This window comes from Amblyraja radiata, chromosome 9, assembly GCF_010909765.2.
Source record: "Amblyraja radiata isolate CabotCenter1 chromosome 9, sAmbRad1.1.pri, whole genome shotgun sequence".
In the NCBI taxonomy this organism is placed as follows: Eukaryota; Metazoa; Chordata; class Chondrichthyes; order Rajiformes; family Rajidae; genus Amblyraja; species Amblyraja radiata.
This window is the reverse complement of record NC_045964.1, coordinates 73,353,711-73,372,563: the sequence shown is the minus strand read 5'-3', so window position 1 is coordinate 73,372,563 and position 18,853 is coordinate 73,353,711. Positions and strand designations below refer to the sequence as shown.

Here is an 18,853-nt window from a genome sequence, read left to right as displayed (position 1 = left end):
TGCCTTTTTTAGATGTGTGTCATTTCTTTTGATAACATACATATAAAGCAACTTGTTGTTTACGGAAAATTTTAAGTGAACATTTTAAAATGAAAATTGTTATTATTCTAATATTTATTAGTATCCTAAATATTGAATGCATTCAAATTCATGATGACATGAAGTTTAGTTTTTAAAGTAGCTGCATAACACATGCAACATTTGAATTTGATAATATCAGGCCAATCAGCATTATTTAATGAGGTGAAAAGTATTAATGTACAGTCAATTTCCAACTAATGAAGGTATCTTAACTAATATTTTGAATTCAATTTGCCTCATTTAAAATTTCACCCGTAAATTCTATTTGTAATCTTGCTTCTTTTTCTCTCAGGTTCAGAGATAGAGCTGTCAGAGTACAGAGATTCCAGTCTTTTGCCGGACAGTATGATGCACTGCGGTACATCTCCACAATTACAGGAAGGCTTTGGTCAAAAGAAACTGTTGCATGCAATTAAGCAACAGTCGCTTGATATAGGAAACGCAGATTCTGCTCTATATTCTTCTGATGAACAACGTAGAAAGTCGTGTTTAGATCGATGTCAGTCTGAGAAACAACCAAGTTGTCCTCCCTATCATAATCAGATGGAAAGCATGTATAGAGGACCAGATCAGGATTTGTCAGTCAGCGCAGTAATTGGAGAGCTTCAGGAAAGGTCTTCAGCTGCAGGAAGCTCTCAAGAAGGGAAGCGACCAGTAATACCAGAAGTCAGACTCAATTGCACAGAAATATATGAGGTCACACATGGATCTCCTGAGAAATGTACGTCCTCACAGAACGAGGAAACTGATTTGATTGACTTATCTTCTGACTCATCATCTGCACCTGATAAACAGTCGATTCTTTCAAGTTCGGATAGTGACTCGCTAGTTTTCGTTGCTCTCCCACCTCTGAGGATTGTCGAGAGTGATGAGGAATATGAAATTCAGAATACATCAAACAATAAACCAAATGGGAAAACTAATACGATATCTCAGAAAACCTCACCACTTAGCTTGAACGTTACCCCTGTTGTGAAAGTCAATGTTGAAGATTGTTCCAAAGACTCTCATTGTCTAGATTTTGCAAATACTTCTTTGTTAGACACTGAGAACGTTTTGTCAGTTGTTCTGAGTGATCAAAAAGACTTGGAAGATCTAACACTGCAAATGTATTCTAAGTGTTCTGGTTGTGAAAGCCCTCTTACTCTTAAGCAAAAGAGAGACAATCTCAGAAAGTCATCTGCTGTGCTGGACATATCTCAGGATGACATTTATGAGTTGAATAAAGATCAGGCTAAATCTGATAGCCCTTTACCTAGTCTCCTGGTTAAAACGGTACTCCACAAACTTCCTACTGAACCCGAAGAAAATGAAAAGTCAGAAGCAGAGCTCTCTGTTGACAAAGGCAACGACCAAAAAGATGAGAGTGGTGAAGAAACAGAATTTAAAATCCAGATTGTTCCAAGGCAGAAGAAGCAAAGGAAGATTGCTGTCAGTGCTATTCAGAGGGAATACCTTGATATCTCTTTCAATATTTTGGACAGACTTGGAGATCAAAGAGACACTGGTAAGGACGACATGAATTTATCACTCCCAAATTGGAATACCGTGTAGGGGAGTGTGTTTCAAAACAGGGTAGATGAGAAATTTGGACATAAAATATTGCTTTAAAAAGAAATACTGCCTATATGAAGGTCACTGATTTTCAGTGTGGATTTGGTTAGGAAATTCCAAGATCAAATCAGGCCATTTTGGACATCTGAGGCCATGTATTATTGTAGTGTGTCCGACATGACTCGCACCAGCTGTGCACAGGATGACATGATTCCTCAGGCTTGCTCTTTTGGAGTGATGCTGGGAAATGAGGATATCTAATTTTGTGGAATGTCCTTTGTTGGGTGCTCCCAAAGTAGCCATGTTTTAATAAACTGTTGGCTTGGCAGTATAAATAGATGCTGCAAGAGCAAGTTCCTGCCCAGACTGGGAATGAATGAATGAATTAATACGTTTATTGGCCAAGTATTCACATACAAGGAATTTGCCTTGGTGCTGTCCCAATCTGTCCCAAGTCTTCCCCCTATCATGTTTTAAACTATGTGTTCTCCTTGGACCCTCCCAACTGGGACCCTCGTCTCTGATGGCCTCAGTCTAGCAACCCATGTCCTGACCTTGTAATTTTCCTTTTCCTCTGTGGACAACAGCCCCTCCCTCCCTCCACCCACCCACCCCAGCCTCATTTATGCTTCGAACTGTTGGTCCACTTTTACCCCATCCCATACGGAGCCTGGTCATTGTCCCCTTTTCTGGAATTAATGAAACTTCTTAAAAGATGCAGCTGGCAAATGCGTTATTCCTCGAATGAATGCATTGCAAAGCAATCATTTTGCAAGCCCAATAAGGCTAAAGGTGATTTTGTATGTTTTCCAGTTTTGTAACATGATTAACTAACTGAATACATGGCACATCAGATGGTTTGACTAATTCTAAAATTGTTACAGTTTTAAACCTATGTAAGTTCACTCTAAAAATACATGTTTACAGAATACAGATAACCTAATTTTTTTCAAAGATATTGATATTTGGGTAAATATGTTTAGCAATGCCATCAGTGTAATGCCAATGCAAACCTTAACTTTTATAATTTAGGTTGTTTGTAACACAGCCAGTAATTGACTGTTGAACTCTTTCCATTCTTAATGTCACATGTTTGTTTGTCCTCTCTAAAGTCTAAAAGTATAAGGACATCTATTTAAATACAGTGGTTATTATCAATATTTTTAAAAGTTGTCTGTGGCAAAATCCGACATTACATTACCTAGTCCTGTACTACAATTGCTTTTTGTTTTATGATTATCATACTGTTGTCCTTTTGGCAAGAAGAAACAGAATAATAACAGACTAATAACAGTCTCTACAAATTTGATACAAAGGAACCTAACATTACCAGGTACATGTGTATGCATGTGTGCTTGGCTGTCTGGGGTAAGCTGTATTTCAATTGTGAATGAGTTTGAGAAAAAATAGCAACTATTGTTAAACACTGGCCACTGTTAGTTTGCCCCAACTCCGTGTGAGATAAATATTCATCCTGTTAAAGTAACATGGCTGAAAGCTCTTAATAGTTCTTCTTGGGCAACATTCAGGATGACGTGCTTCCAGTCATGGTTTTGTGTGTTCTGAAGGTGACTGATAAGGCCAAAACAGGAGCAACAGACCCTTTCACAGATTGGTAATTTCTGAGGCGGTCTGGTCCATAGAAACATAGAAAATAGGTGCAGGAGTAGGCCATTCGGCCCTTCGATATGATCATGGCTGATCATCCAAATCAATATCCCATGCCTGCCTTCTCTCCATACCCCCTGATCCCTTTAGCCACAAGGGCCACATCTAACTCCCTCTTAAATCTAGCCAATGAACTGGCCTCAACTACCTTCTGTGGCAGAGAATTCCACAGATTCACCACTCTCTGTGTAAAAAATGATTTTCTCATCTCGGTCCTACAAGACTTCCCTCTTATCCTTAAACTGTGACCCCTTGTTCTGGACTTCCCCAACATCGGGAATAATCTTCCTGCATCTAGCCTGTCCAACCCCTAAAAATTACCCGTTTGTAATTTTTGTATTGTATTGTATTCAAATTTATTGTCATTGTCTCAGTTAGAGACAACGAAATGAATTGTTGCGAAGCTTCTGTATGTTCCTGATGCATTACATCACAGTGGTTGTCTACACCATTCTGAATGTTCTTTCATGGCTTTGTGTGATCATAGGTCAGGGATCCGCAATAATCACTGGGATGTTTGAAAGAAAACCTTGAGTATCTCTTTGGATCTTTTCTTCTGTCCGTGTGGTCATCTCGTCCTGTGACAGAGCTCAGAAAGGAGCGTTTGTTTTGCGAGTCAGGCAGCAAGCATGTGAATCTTGTGGTCTGCCTAATGGAGCCGACTACTTCTCATTAGTGTAATCTTAGCATCAACACTAAGAAGTGGTTACGATATAAAGAAAACTAAGAAACCTGAAACAAAAACTGAAAATATTTTTAAAAGTGCACAAAGTCAGTCAGCATCTGAATGGGTAAAATAAGTCACGCTTCAGATGGAATTCTCATTTAAAATTTCTTTCCAAAGCTCCAGTTCCTACAAAGACAAGCTGGCAAAATATAATTATGTGCAAGAGGTCTTGTTTCCAATATTATTTATTCATTTTATATATTGATTTAAGAATGCCAAATTTGGTTTGTACTACACTACAAGCACTAAATGGTTATTTATTAATTGCATATTAGAAACATAGAAAAATAGGAGGTACACAAAAGTGCTGGAGAAACTCAGCGGGTGCAGCAGCATCTATAGAGCGAAGTAAATAGGCAACGTTTCGGGCCGAAACCCTTAATCAGACTGATGGGGGGTGGGGGCGGGAAGAAAGGAAAAAGGAGGAGGAGCCCGAGGGCTGAGGGAGAGATAGGAAGGGGAGGAGACAGCAAGGGCTAACAAAATTGGGAGAATTCAATGTTGCTAAATAGGTGCAGGAGTAGGACATTCAGCCCTTCGAGCAAGCACCGCCATTCAATATGATCATGGCTGGTCATCTAAAATCAGTACCCTGTTCCTGCTTTTTCCCCCATATCCCTTGACCCATAGTCCGAAGAGCTAAATCTCTCTTGAAAACATCCAGTGAATTGGCCTCCACTACCTTCTGTGGCAGAGAATTCCACAAATTCAAAACACTCTGGATAAAGAGGTTTTTCCTCATCTCAGTCCTTAATTGCCTACCCCTTATTCTTAAACTGTGACCCCTGGTTCTGGACTCCCCCAACATCAGGAACATTTACGTGCATCTACCCTGCCCCGTGTGCTGAAGTGGCGTTGAAGGACGAGATCCCGAAGTAAGAAGTGGAAACCAAATAACCGAACGGAAATGACGCCGCAAAGTCAAATAACCTAAAGGGCGGATCGCCAAAAAGGCAACTAACTGAAAGGGCGGATCGCGGAAAAGCAGAATGCCGCATCGCTGAAAACCCCAATAACGGACATGACGTTTTTAGGTGTGAATCGAGAAACCAGTCGAAAAAAAAAGACTTTTAAAGAATATCATAGCTCCTTGAGTCGGTTCAGTGATACGTTTTTGAAAGTGGGTAGGCTGAGCGATCACTGATCACCGGCCTCGGGGGTACCTGGTGAGGGAATAATAATTGTGCCACCCTCCCCCTGCTCAGTCGCTCCGCTCCCTCACCAGGTACCCCCGAGGCCGGTGATTAGTGATTGCTCAGCCTACCCATTTTCAAAAACGTTCCGCGGCCCCTGACTCATATCACTGAACTGACTCGGGGAGCTAAGATATTATTTTTTTTAAATCTTCTTTTTTTTTCCGACTGGTTTCTCGATTAACACCCAAAAGGACCACTGGCCTTCAAGATGCACGGTAGTGTATGTAAATGTATTGTGGTACTCAAAATATAATTGTTACAGTTGGTGTAAATATCTATGGAACCAATTTGGATTATTATTTTGTTAAATCAACCAAACATTCCAATCGCACGCGGTTTTATTTTATATTCAGTAAAATCCAAAAGCGGGGAAGGAAAATTAAAAATGACCCCCACCCTCCCGTCACCCCCGGCCAGTGATGTGATGGATACGGGGGTCTGGACCAATCGCTGACAAGTCCTGCCCCCCGGCGACGTCATGTCCACTATTTGGCTTTTCGGCGTCGTTTCCGTTCGGTTATTTGGCTCCATTTGTTCGCTTTGGCATCTCGTCCTTCGATGCCACGTCCAGGTACCAGCCTGCCCAATCCTTTAAGAATTTTATATGTTGCTATAACATTCCCTCTCATCCTTCTAAATTCCATTGAATACAAGCCCAGCCAACCCATTCTTTCATCATATGTCAGTCCAGCCATCCCGGGAATTAACCTGGTGAATACACGCTGCACTCCCTCAATAACAATAATGTTCTTCCTCAAAATAGATCAAAATTGCACACAATACTCCAGGTGCAGTCTCACCAGGGCCCTGTACAACTGCAGTAGGATCTCCTTGCTCCTAAACTCCAATTCTCTCGAAATGAAGGCCAACATGACATTAGCTTTCTTTACTGCCTGCTGTACCTGCATGCTTACTTTCAGTGACTGATGTATAAACACACCCAGGTCTCATTACACCTCCCCTTTTCCGAATCTGACACTGACAGATAATAATCTGCCTTCCTGTTCTTGCCACCAAAGTGGATAACCTCACATTTCCATCTGCCATGCATCTGCCCACTCACCCAACCAATCCAAGTCACCCTGCAGCCTCATTGCAGCTCACACTTACACCCAGCTTTGTATCATCCGCAAACTTGGAGATGTCATATTTAATTCCATCATCTAAATTATTAATAAATATTGTAAATAACTGGGGTCCCAGCACCGAGCCTTGCGGCACCCCACTAGTCACTGTCTGCCCTTCTGAAAAGAACCTGTTAATTCCTACTCTTTGCTTCCTGTCTGCCAACCAGTTCTCTATCCATGACAATACCCTACCCCCAATACCATGTGCTCTTATTTTGCACACTAATCGTGTGTGACATTGTCAAAGGCTTTTTGAAAGTCCAGATACACCACATCCACTGGCTCTCCCTTATCCATTCTACTTGTTACATCCTCAAAAAATTCCAAAAGATTAGTCAAGCATGATTTCCCCTTCATAAATCCATGCTGACTTTGACCGATCCTGTCACTGCTTTCCAAATGCTCTGCTATAACATCTTTAACAGTCGACTCAAGCAACTTCCCCACTACCGGTGTAAGGCTAACTGGTCTATAATTCCCTGTTTTCTCTCTCCTTCCTTTCTTAAAAAGTGGAGTTACATTGGCCACCCTCCAGTCCACAGGAATGATCCAGTGTCGAGGGAACATGGGAAAATGATCACCAATGCATCCACGATTTCTAGAGCCACCTCCTTGAGTACTCTGGGATGCAGACCATCAGGCCCTGGGGATTTATCTGCCTTCAGTCCCAACAGTTTACCTAACATCATTTTCTGACTAATGTAGATTCCCTTCAGTTCCTCCCTCCCACTAAATCCTCAGTCCTCAAGTATTCCTGGGAGATTGTTTGTGTCTTCCTTAGTGAAGACAGAACCAAAGTACTCGTTTAACTGTTCTCCTTGTTTCCTTGTTTCCCATTTGCCATATTAAACTCAAATCAGGAAGGGTTCTCTCCTCTCCAAGTAGATTTATGTTATTAAAGTGTTAATTGAATCTAAATAATGTTTTCATCAAACATTACCATGTTAATGTTTTTATATAGCCACCATTTTATTGGATGGATTAAAACTTTCATTTGACATTTTAATCTTATTGAGTGGAGTTTGTTTTTAATAACAATTCTGAAAGCATGGATTACAAACAAACTATGTTTCATAAACAAAATATTAACAAGAACATATTTGCTTGGTTTAAAATTCCGGTATATACTGATAATTCTAGTGCAGTTGGTCACAGTGGTTTGCAGTTTTGAAATTCAAAAAAAGTTATATTCATGGTTCAAAATCTTTTTTCAGATCAGTCTGTTAAAAGTCAATCTACTCCGGATTTGCCAAGCCATCTACATCTGCTCCAGTACTAGAAACAGCTGGACCAGAGACAAGTAGTCTTTCTTCCATATCAAGTGAACTAATTAAAATGCTGCGTACAAGATGCTTATCAGTTCCACATTTGGAAAGGTTTTTTTTGGCCTCAGCTGAGTGCCCAAAATGCCAATAGCAAGGCCATTATTTAAAATACCTGTATCTGACCACTCCATGGGTCTCCTTCAAAAACTATGTGTCTCCCCAGTTGAGTACTACGTGTCTCCTCAGTTGAGTACTGCGTGGCAGGTTAGGCCTAAAATGAATTGAGAGACCATTGTAATCATATGCAGGCCATTTTAGGTTAATTTGTAAGTGCCATGTTTAGTCCAGTATCAAGTACTAATAAAATTCAATGTGCCATTATTGTTCTAATTGAAGAAAATTATACTCGCAGAACATAGAACAGTACAACACATGAACTGGCCCTTCGGCCCACAATGTTAGTGCTGAACATGATGCCAAGTTAAACTGATCTCATCTGCCTTTGCATGATCCATATCGCCCTAATCCTTGCACTTGTATGTGCCTATCCAAAAACGTTTTAATTGCTACCATCATATCTGCCTCCTCCATCACCCCTGGCAATGTGTTCCAGGCCCCCACCACTCTCTGTGTAAAAAGAAATGGCCCCACACCTCTCCATTAACCTTTTCCCCTTTCACCTTATAGCTATGACCTCTAGAGTTGGACATTTCCACCCTGGGAAAAATATTCTGACTGTCTACCCTATCTTTCCACCTTATCCTCTTGTGTAGCAACCTTCAGTGAGGTATGGATTTGGACTCCGATCCCACTATACATCAATGCTGTTAAAGGCCTTGCCATTAATTGTATATTCTCCCCTTACAGTCAACCTCTCAAAATGCAACACCTCACTAAACTCCATCTGCCATTTCTCCGCCTATTTCTGCAGCTGATCTATATCCCACTATATCTTTTGACAGCCTTCCTCACTGTCTACAACTTCTCCAATTTTGGTGTCATCATCAAAACGTATTCGCCAACTGATCTACATTTATGTCCAAGTCATTTATATATATCACAAACAGCAGAGATCCCAGGAGAGATCCTTGCGGATGCCTACTGGTCACAGACATACAGCCAGAATATCTACCTTCCACTTCAACCCTCAATCTTCTATGAATAAGCCAGTTCTGAATCCATACGTCCAAGTCACTGTGAATCTTGGTATCCATTATATGTTGTCCCTGTTTGTCACCACCATAACCCTATCTGGCAGTGTGGAGTTATGTGTCATCAGTGTTTTTGTTATTAATTTTAACTGGTGTACTCAATTTGAACCTAGAGGTCCAATTTGCCAAAACATAAATAGGGCATTTTTCCATAACTAACTGTTCCAAAAAAACTCACAATTCGGTTACAAAATGTCCCCTCAGTAATGTTTCTGGAAAATAATAAGATGACTATCTTTTAGCCTAATAAACCAACTTTTAATTACAAGGATAAATTTAGCAGAACATTGAGCACTGTTTTAAAGCAGGGTTCTCTCAATGATTTGTTGGGACTTTAGAGGCAATGTCAACACCAAACTGAATGATAAACCCATGAGATTGGGTCAAATGTTGATTCAGCCCCCTACAAGTATTGGTCTCCTAAAGTTTCAGTGAAGGGTAAAATCAGGAGTAGTAGGAACTGGGTTGCCTGTTGTTTCATATGAGCTTATCAATTTCTTCAGAGAATGCTTCATTTGGTTAACAAATGTCAATTTAAACACATTAAACACACAAATACATCCATATCTGTAGGTGTCAACGTGTATATTTGAAGTTATGTTGCCTAACAACATTTGCTTTATGAGGCAATTGAATTTATGACTGAGTGATTAGGTTATTATAAAACATCCTGGATAATTGACTTGAATTGTGGCACTCGAATGTTTTCAGGTCCAAATGCCAGTAGCTAAAAGTACAATACTTTTGATATTTTCTCTAGATGCTCTGATTTGGGATAGGTGCCTATCCTTTATGCATTTTGATCATTGTTGATTGTTGGATATATAATTGCCGCATTTTCATCTCAGATTCCATTAACTGTAATCCTTGCTGTAAAGCACTATTCGTAATTAATTGAAAACAAATGATTGACCAGCACATTACCATTTACTTTCGCATCCATTTAATTTCCATCCATTCCACCTGTTTCCGTATATTTGTTTTTATGCCACATTTAGCTCAATATAGGCAAATGAAAAGGGGATTTCTGGGGGCTCTGACATTGAACCAGTTAATGAAGAAACAACGTGAATACCACTCTAGTGTGCCTCACAGCATCAGTAAGAAGGGTTTCGGCCCGAAACGTCGCCTATTTCCTTCGCTCCATAGATGCTGCTGCACCCGCTGAGTTTCCCCAGCAATTTTGTGTATCATCAGTAACTGGGACACTGGTTAGTATGTTCTACATTAGAATATACGCAGAGTCAAAACTTACTATTGAAGATTACCAATGCTGGCCAAGTCGACTATGTCATGTATCAGATCTTTTACTTAGTCCAATGGACTTCATATGAATCAGAAAAAACTATAGATATACTGAAGTTTGTTACAAAATACTTTATGTTATTAAACAGGCATTACAAAATAACAAAGAGCACTTTCACAGTTACAGACCGCAGAACCAACCAATCCCCGTCTACTAATACTTTCCTCCGCCTAGCGGAGCTGGTCCTTACTCTCAACAACTTTTCCTTTGTGACTCCTCCCATTTCCTCCAAATCCAAGGCGTGGCTATGGGCACTCGCATGGGCCCCAGCTATGCCTGCCTCTTTGTAAGGTACGTTGAACAATCTTTGTTCGAGGTGTACCTTGGCCCTATCGCCGAACTCTAACTCCTCTACATTGACGACTGCATGGGTGACTCACTGACTTCATCCATTTCACCACTAACTTCCATCCGGCACTCAAATTCACATGGACCATTTTTGACATCTCCCTAACGTTTCTAGACCTCACTATCTCCATCGCAGGTAACAGACTACTGACTGACATCTACTATAAACCCACTGTCTCCCATGGCTATCTTGACTACACTTCTTCCCACCCTGCTTCCTGTAAGGACTCTATCCCCTACTCCCAATTCCTCCATCTATGCCGCATCTGCACCCAGGATGAGGTGTTCCATACCAGGGCATTGGAGATGTCCTCATTCTTTAAGGAATGGGGGTTCCCCTCTTCAACTATTGATGAGGCTCTCACCAGGGTCTCTTCTATACTCCGTAGCTCTGCTCTCACTCCCCATCCCCCCCACTCGTAACAAGGGCAGAGTCCCCCTTGTCCTCGCCTTCCACCCTACCAGCCGTCACATACAACAAATAATCCTCTGACATTTCCGCCACCTCCAACGGGATCCCACCACTGGCCACATCTTCCCATCTCCTCCACTTTTGGCTTTCCGCAGAGACCGCTCCCTCCGTAACTCCTTAGTCAATTTGTTCCGTCCCACCCGAACCACCCCCTCCCCAGGTACTTTCCCTTGCAACCGCAGGAATTGCTACACTTGTCACTTTACCTCCCCCCTCGCCTCCATCCAAGGACCCAAGCAGTCGTTCCAGGTGCGACAGAGGTTCACCTGCACCTCCTCCAACCTCATCTATTGCATCCGCTGCTCTAGGTGTCAACTGCTCTACATCGGTGAGACCAAGCACAGGCTTGGCGATCGTTTCGCCCAACACCTCCGCTCGGTTCGCATTAACCAACCTGATCTCCCGGTGGCTCCGCACTTCAACTCCCCCTCCCATTCCGTATCAGACTTTTCTGTCCTGGGCCTCCTCCATGGCCAGAGTGAGTCCCACCATAAATTGGAGGAGCAGCACCTCATATTTCACTTGGGCAGTTTACACCCCAGCGGTATGAACATTGACTTCTCCAATTTCAGGTAGTCCTTGCTTTCTCCCTCCTTCCCCTCACCTTCCCAGCTCTCCCTCAGCCCACTGTCTTTGCCTCTTCCTTTCTTCTTCCCGCCCCCACATCATACATTGTGTTTTCCTGATAGCTGTTCTTAGTACAATAAGTCAAGGTGTTTTCAGCATTATTTTGTATCTGCATAGTATTGTTGGTGTCAGATGGTTGTATATTCAAGCCCACTTCATGTATTGAACACATGTTGCCGGTTCCATGTAGCACTGAGAGGGTACTGATTATTCTGGTGGCTGCCTTTAAGATCATCTTAAATTTACATCAACCTCCCAGTTTGGATTAAGGAGTCAGGCCATTTGGACAAATTACCGTGTTGTAAGAGCCTTCAGATGAGCCCCCTCCCTCTCTACTTCACCTGAACCTGTATTAAACATTTATTGGAAGTGAGGTTTCATTCATAAACAATGTGCTTGCACGGTTTATGTGAGTATATGGTTAGGAAATTGGAAGATTCACGTTTAATGAATCGGACAAGTTTATGTGAGGTCAAAGTGAAGGGCGGCATTGTGGTGCAGTGGTAGAGTTACTGCCTCACAGCGCCAGAGACCCGGGTTCGATCTGAATACGGGTGTTGTTCGTATGGAATTTGTACGTTCTCCCATGGCCTGTGTGGGTTTTCTCCGGGAACTCCAGTTTCTTCCCACATTCCAAAGAAGTAAAGGTTTGTAGCCTAATTGACTTGATGTAATTGTAAATTGTGTCGTGTGTGTAGGATAGCGTTAGTGTGTGGGCATCGCTGGTCGGCCCAGACTTGGTTTGGCCAAAGGGCTTGTTTCTGCGCTGGATCTCTAAACTAAACTAAACTAAACTAAACTAAAGAATTGTGAGAAAATACATTTTATAAAAAGTCATGATAAAAATAATCTGGAGTTAACTATTCATAATTAGCTGTATGGTTTTCTTTGTATGTATTTCAGGATAGCAAGGTCATTCAAACAAGAGGAAATATTTTTCTCCCCAAATGAAACATGCAGTGCATCAGAATTTATATATTCGTGTGAAAATAGTTTTCGTTCAAGCAATGAAATGGTGCATGGAATATGAGCCTATTAAAATATCCAGTTCAACATTTCAACGCTGCATATTATTCGGATTATGCATAGGCTTGTAACTGTGAACAAAGCAGGAAGTGATAAAGAAATTCTTCATTGATTCTTCTATTCATTTCTGCTGGAGTCATCTCACTTGCTCAGATTTGTGACAACTCACGCAGAAACTCCCTGTGCTTCACTTGTCAATGTTGTAAATCCGAGTACAGATTTATCGGAGTACTGATTTATCCTGCCAATTGTATGGGTAAGAGAATTAACTTTGAAACTGGTATTCTGTTTCAATTTGTGTTGTGCTAAAGTCATTGGCAAGTGTAGTGGCAGAAATAATGCAACAATCGCTGGACAAGGCCAACTTTCAGCAAAACATGTCTTCTTACTGGTTCTTCCGGTTCCCCGGCCTTGGCAAATCTGGCAACCTAGTAGCTTAGGGACTGTTATTTGCCACACAAGAACATGTGTTGGTATGTCCATTGGAGGTAGACACAAAATGCTGGAGTAACCCAGCGGGACAGGCAGCATCTCTGGAGAGAAGGAACGGGTGATGTTTCGGGTCGAGACCCTTCTTCATTCGGAGTTACTCCAGCATTTTGTGTCTACCATCGATATAAACCTGCATCTGCAGTTCTTTCCGGCATATTTGGTAAGTCCATCGTTCAGTTGGACATTGCACTCAAGTTCAAGAAAAGTTCTTGCCCACATTGAGTATTTTGATTTCATAAATTTTAAGTCCCTGAAGCAAAAAGTAGAAATATCTTTAATTGTGAGTAATTTCAGGAAAAGCATTGATCAGAAGTATTGGAAACTTCTTTGGCATTTCAGATATGACGACTTTGACAGACGTGCAATTTATAAAATGGGGTATTAGCACTGTGCTATAACGCATACACTTGCAATGCCGTTGTTTCTTCCAGTAAACCATGTGGATTGGAAGAAACAACGGTTTCCAATTGCATCACTTGAGCAACTTTTTTAAATAACTTTTGCATTGAAACCAAAAAAGATGTCTCATTCAGGAAATATTAATCACACGCAAGTTAAATCTCAGTTGTCATTTGGAACCGACTTCAAGATTGTGAATCTCTCAAATTAAGCTGCATAGGGAGGTTGCAAGCAGTCGAGGTCACGATCCGTGACTCGTACTGTTGCCGCAACGCAAACTGGAGTACATGCGGTGAACTGCAGGAAGCATTTACTATGGCTGGCAGCACAGCGGGTCCTTCTTCTGGCCCAGCATCTGGTCTGGTTGCACACTCTCGGACCCCGGGCCGTCTATCCCGCGTCCGGAGGTGGTAGGAGGAGAAGGAGGAGGTGGTCGGGGGGGGGGGGGGGAGGAAGAGGTCCGGATGTCGGTGCAGCGCAGTCAGTGACTCTGGGTGGGCAGAGGGAGCAGACCGTCCCCAACTCTGCTGCAGCTGACGTTGCCCAGAGCTGTGGCTCCACCTCACCCGGCCCCGCTCCACCCGGCCCCGCTCCACCCGGCCCCGCTCCACCCGGCCGCGGCCCCTCTCCCGCCAGCCCCGGCCCCGTGTGTGGGCGCTGCCGACCCACAGCCGTGACAGTCCGGCCCACAGAGAGAGACGGGGCGGAGGGCGGCCATGGCCGACAGCGCTGACCCCGGGTGGAAAGTGGGGGCTGTCCCGAGGGATGCGCTTCTTCGGCCGCTTATACCTTGGTGCTCGGGTTCAAAGCAAAGATACTGATACCTTCCCGCTTTCAATGACAGTACCCACAAATATTTATAGCGCAAAAAATGACAATTTCTGCGATTTTTAACAGGTAAGAAGGTACGCGTTCTGTGTGTTAACAGTGTGTGCCAAGGCAATCATGTCCTCCACATGGATTGAGCTGCTCCATGCGTCACGCCATTTGACCCGATGACCTTACGTGCAACCCCCCTATACTTTGTTACAGTTAAACAATTTCCTTTGTGATTTTTGCACTGGCCAATTTTACAGCAGAACTAAATTAGGTAACCAGACTGCATAAATCCTATTGTGCAAAAATTACTTTCTGGGTGAAACTGCACCTACTCCTACCCCCATTCCCCACCACACATGGGGGTATCGTCAACACAAGACTGGTAAAATGTTACTACAGGCTATCTGACAGACTCATTTTAATGTTTTCAGTGTGGTGTAAAGCAGCCCTTGAAATTTAATTGATGTTTGCCACCTAGAAACCCCATTGAAAACTGGGTGAAATTGTTACTTTGAGCAGATTTTAATATTTCAATATCTTATGTTTATGACTGACATCTTCTATTTTCAATTATTTTCATAGGTGCTACGAAATCAAGTTTGCTGTCTGCACAGAGCATAGTCAGCATGTTTGTCCCTGCACCAGAGGAATTTACAGATGATCAACCAACACTTATGTCAGATAGGTATGCATATAGATTTGCTTGTCTAACCATGAGACAACAGTTTTTTCTAATTTTTACCAACATTTCCCCTGTAATTAATATTGTGGATTAAAATAATGCAAATGAAATAGTTATTATTTTATACCTTTGTACATCCAGACAATTCAAGCCCTATTAGCACAAATAACTATAACTTTAAATTACCAGATAAATAAGTTGGCACTGTGTTATGCAGATGCGTTGATAAATTGCTCCATGAGAAGAGGGAGTGCTGGATTTGAAGAGTTTTACTCAGTTACTGCAATCTAGAAATTTGGCAAATGGCCCATCCATCAGCACATATTTGGAAATGACCTCCCCAGTATTTGCAATTCTTTAACTACACTAAACTGAATCAGTTTAAAATAAAAGCCCCACAAATTGAACACTTACTAGGTTGGAACAAAAATTGGTAGTATTCAATGAAATATATCAGCAACGAAACAACAATTTGCTTTTGTGTAGTTCTTTTAATGTAATAATGTATCTCAAGGTACCTCACAGTGTTTTAACAAACCAAATTAGATATTGATCTTGAAGCATAGAGGACTGTTAAGACAGCTGAAGGTGGGTTTAAATAAATCTAATGAAGGGAGAAGGCATGGGTGAAGGTTTGCGGTTGAATGGCTGAAGGCATGTCTGAGTGATGAAGCCTTTAAGAGCAGGGATGTGCTAGGGGATGTACAAAGGAAATTACAGTTACAGGGATGGGAAAGAAAATGGGGGAATTGGGAAACAATTATGACATGTTAAAATTGAGAATCTAGCAAAATTGTTATAAATGTAGGACATGAAGGATTGGCAAGCATGTTTTAATGATTTTAGGTTTAACTCTGCTTAGACAAATATACTGCAATGAAAGTGGACAAGAATGTATTTTACTTCTCTGCCAATACAACAATTTTCATTGTAATGTGTAAGCAAATTGCTGTTGCTGGTGGCACGGTGGCGCAGCGGTCAGAGTTCCTGCCTTACAGCCCTTACAGTGCCAAAGAACAAGGTTCCATCCCGATTACGGGTGCTGTCTGTACAGAGTTTGTATGTTCTCCACCTGACCGCGTGGGTTTTCTCTGAGAACTTCGGTTTCCTCCCACACTCCAAAAGACGTACAAGTTTGCAGGTTAAATGGTTTGGTTTAAAAATGCGAAATAATTCTCCCTAGTGTTGTGTAGGATAATGTGCGGAGATCGCTGGTCAGTGCAGACTCGGTGGGCTGAAGTGCCTGTTTCCGTGCTGTATCTCTAAACTAAACTAAACTAAAAACTTAACTAAAATTTGTGAATTCAGTGTGTTGAACTGAGCTGGATTTGGCTTGTCAATTAGAGGACATCTGGATCTTTCCCCATCCTGCATATCAATCTAGGGTTCAGACTAGCTGACGCCAACTCACAGCCTGTAGCTTTTCACAGACAGAGGCCAAGCAGGCCTTGCAAATGCAATGATCCTCCATTTTATAATAACTCTAATTTAGTCAATATTAACAGTAGGTTTAATTTTGAGGCATGCCATTGTGTGGACTGTGAACGAGTTCAACATTTCTGATGCCAATTTAGTGAGTCTTACAGACTTCTTCTTGAATTTACAATCAAGAGTTGAAAATACAAAATGCTTGCATTTACACCTGTGAACTATTTTAATTTTTCATTCATTTATGCAGATGTATTGACTGTGGAGCTATTCTTGAAGAGTATGATGAAGAAACATTGGGACTGGCTATAGTAGTTCTTTCAACATTTATTCACTTGAGTCCAGACATGGCAGCCCCTTTACTGCTTGATATTCTGCAGTCAGTTGGAAGGTAACCATGATGATGTCTTCATTATCTACTTCATTTAAAATGGATTGAAAGTATTGTCTGTACATTGAATGCCAGTTGCTTTCGCCAACATTTTTAGCACGATTGCATGGTTGGTATTTTTCTTACTATATATTTGAAGGCATGTTTTCTAGAGAAAAATAACTTGTTTAAGTTATGTTTAATAAGGAACTGCAGATGCTGGAAAAATCGACGGTAGACAAAAATGGTGGAGAAACTCAGCTGGTGAGGCAGCATCTATGGAGCGAGGGAATAGGCGACGTTTCGGGTCGCGACCCTTCTTCGGACTGATGTCGGGAGGGTTGGGGAAAAGGGAAGGAAGAGATGGAGACAGTAGGCTTGGGGGGGAAGCTGGGAAGGGGAGAAGAAGGAGGGAGAAAGCAAGGACATCAGTGAAACCAAGCTTGGCCTCTGCCATGGCCAGAGTGAGGGCCAGTGCAAATTGGAGGAACAGCACCTCATATTTCACTTGGGTAGTTTACACCCCAGTGGTATGAACATTGACTTCTCCAATTTCAGGTAGTACTTGCTTTCTCCCTCCTTCCCCTCCACTTCCCAGCTCTCCCCGAAGCCTACTGTCTTCATCTCTACCTTTCCTTTTCCCCCCCCTCCCCCCCCCCCGACATCAGTCTGAAGAAGGGTCTCGAACCGAAACGTTGCCTATTCCTTCGCTCCATAGATGCTGCCTCACCCGCTGAGTTTCTCCAGTATTTTTGTCTACCCTCGACTTGTTTAAGTTAAGTAATGTCTAATGTTTTTTTATTTCAGACTGGCATCCAGCACCCTTTTTTCAGGTCAGGCAGAAAGGTATTTATGCCTATTTGCTATTACGGTAACTTTGCGAAGACATTTCAGTCAAGTTTTTACTCTTGTGTGCAAAGTTTACCATCTTGAAACAATTATTCTTCATGTGGGTGGTTTAATTTCTTCTATTTATTTTGTATCTTATCAGTCTCTATTTATCTCAGAGAGCTGAAGGAATAGGCCAGATTGTGATCATTGGTTTTCAGTTATGCCCGAATCAGCCATAATGTAAAATGAAAATACCTCCATCAGTGCAAGGACATCTAGCCTGCCAATGAGAGCAGGAACTCACTATCTGTGTGAAGAAGAGTCTTGACCCAAAACATCACCCATTCCTTCTATCCAGAGATGCTGCCTGTCCCGCTGAGTTACTCCAGCACTTTGTGTCTTTCTGCACTATCTGTTTAGACTTAGATGTTGGTTATTTTCCATTTTTGTCACACATCTAAATATACCCTTTAATAAATAAAGATTTAGGTTTAACTCTTATGGGGAAGAATTTTAGATGGTGGTTGGCCATTTCTTGTGGGAGAAACAGCTGGTCAGCAATTGCAAATTAATTTGTGTTTTCAGAGGAATGATAGCTACTTTGCCTGGTGAAATTGTCAGATGGGCCAGTTTTATAATAAAACTCATATTGGGCCTCAAGTTTTGGATTCGAACAGGCAGCATGAGTTTTCCATTCAGTTTTAATAAATGTTGAATGTCATAGTCAAATAAAAGGCACCAAAGTATGCAGAAAGCTATTAGATTTACTTTTGATTTGAGTTGAGTTAAGTTTATTGCCCTATGTTTGGTGGCACAAAGTGCAATGAAGATCGTGTTTGCAGTAGCATCACAGGCACATGGATTCAGACTAACGCAAACTTTTACACAAATTATACATAAAATTTCTAAAAGTTAGGAGAGTGTGCAAAAAAAAAAATCATTAGTGCAAAACAGAAATAGAAAAAATAAAACAGAGAAACAAAAACTTGCAGATGTTGGAATCTTGAGTGTAACACAAAGTGCTGGAGTAACATGGCAGGTCAGGCACCATCTCTGGAGGACATGAGATGTGATGTTTCGGCATGTTTCAGCATCTGAAAAAGGGTTCTGACCCATAATGTTGCCTGTCCATGAGTTTTGTTGTAGAACAAAAACAAGTCCTTGGTAGTGCAAGAGATGAACTGTTTTATTCCGTTGTCAAGGTAGATTTAGGGTTGTGCAGGT

General features: G+C 41.7%; 1 protein-coding gene across 5 annotated transcripts in view; it reads left to right on the top strand.

Moving 5' to 3' along the window:
- The window catches only part of unc79 (unc-79 homolog, NALCN channel complex subunit), a 199,382-nt gene that overhangs the window by 119,375 nt on the left and 61,154 nt on the right, over positions 1 to 18,853 (top strand). For all 5 annotated transcript variants that reach the window (XM_033027737.1, XM_033027736.1, XM_033027733.1 and 2 more), the window contains exons 32-35: positions 374 to 1,588; positions 14,901 to 15,003; positions 16,679 to 16,819; positions 17,606 to 17,644. In XM_033027737.1, coding sequence (XP_032883628.1) covers positions 374 to 1,588; positions 14,901 to 15,003; positions 16,679 to 16,819; positions 17,606 to 17,644 — 1,498 coding nt within the window. The remainder of the gene's footprint in view (positions 1 to 373; positions 1,589 to 14,900; positions 15,004 to 16,678; positions 16,820 to 17,605; positions 17,645 to 18,853) is intronic.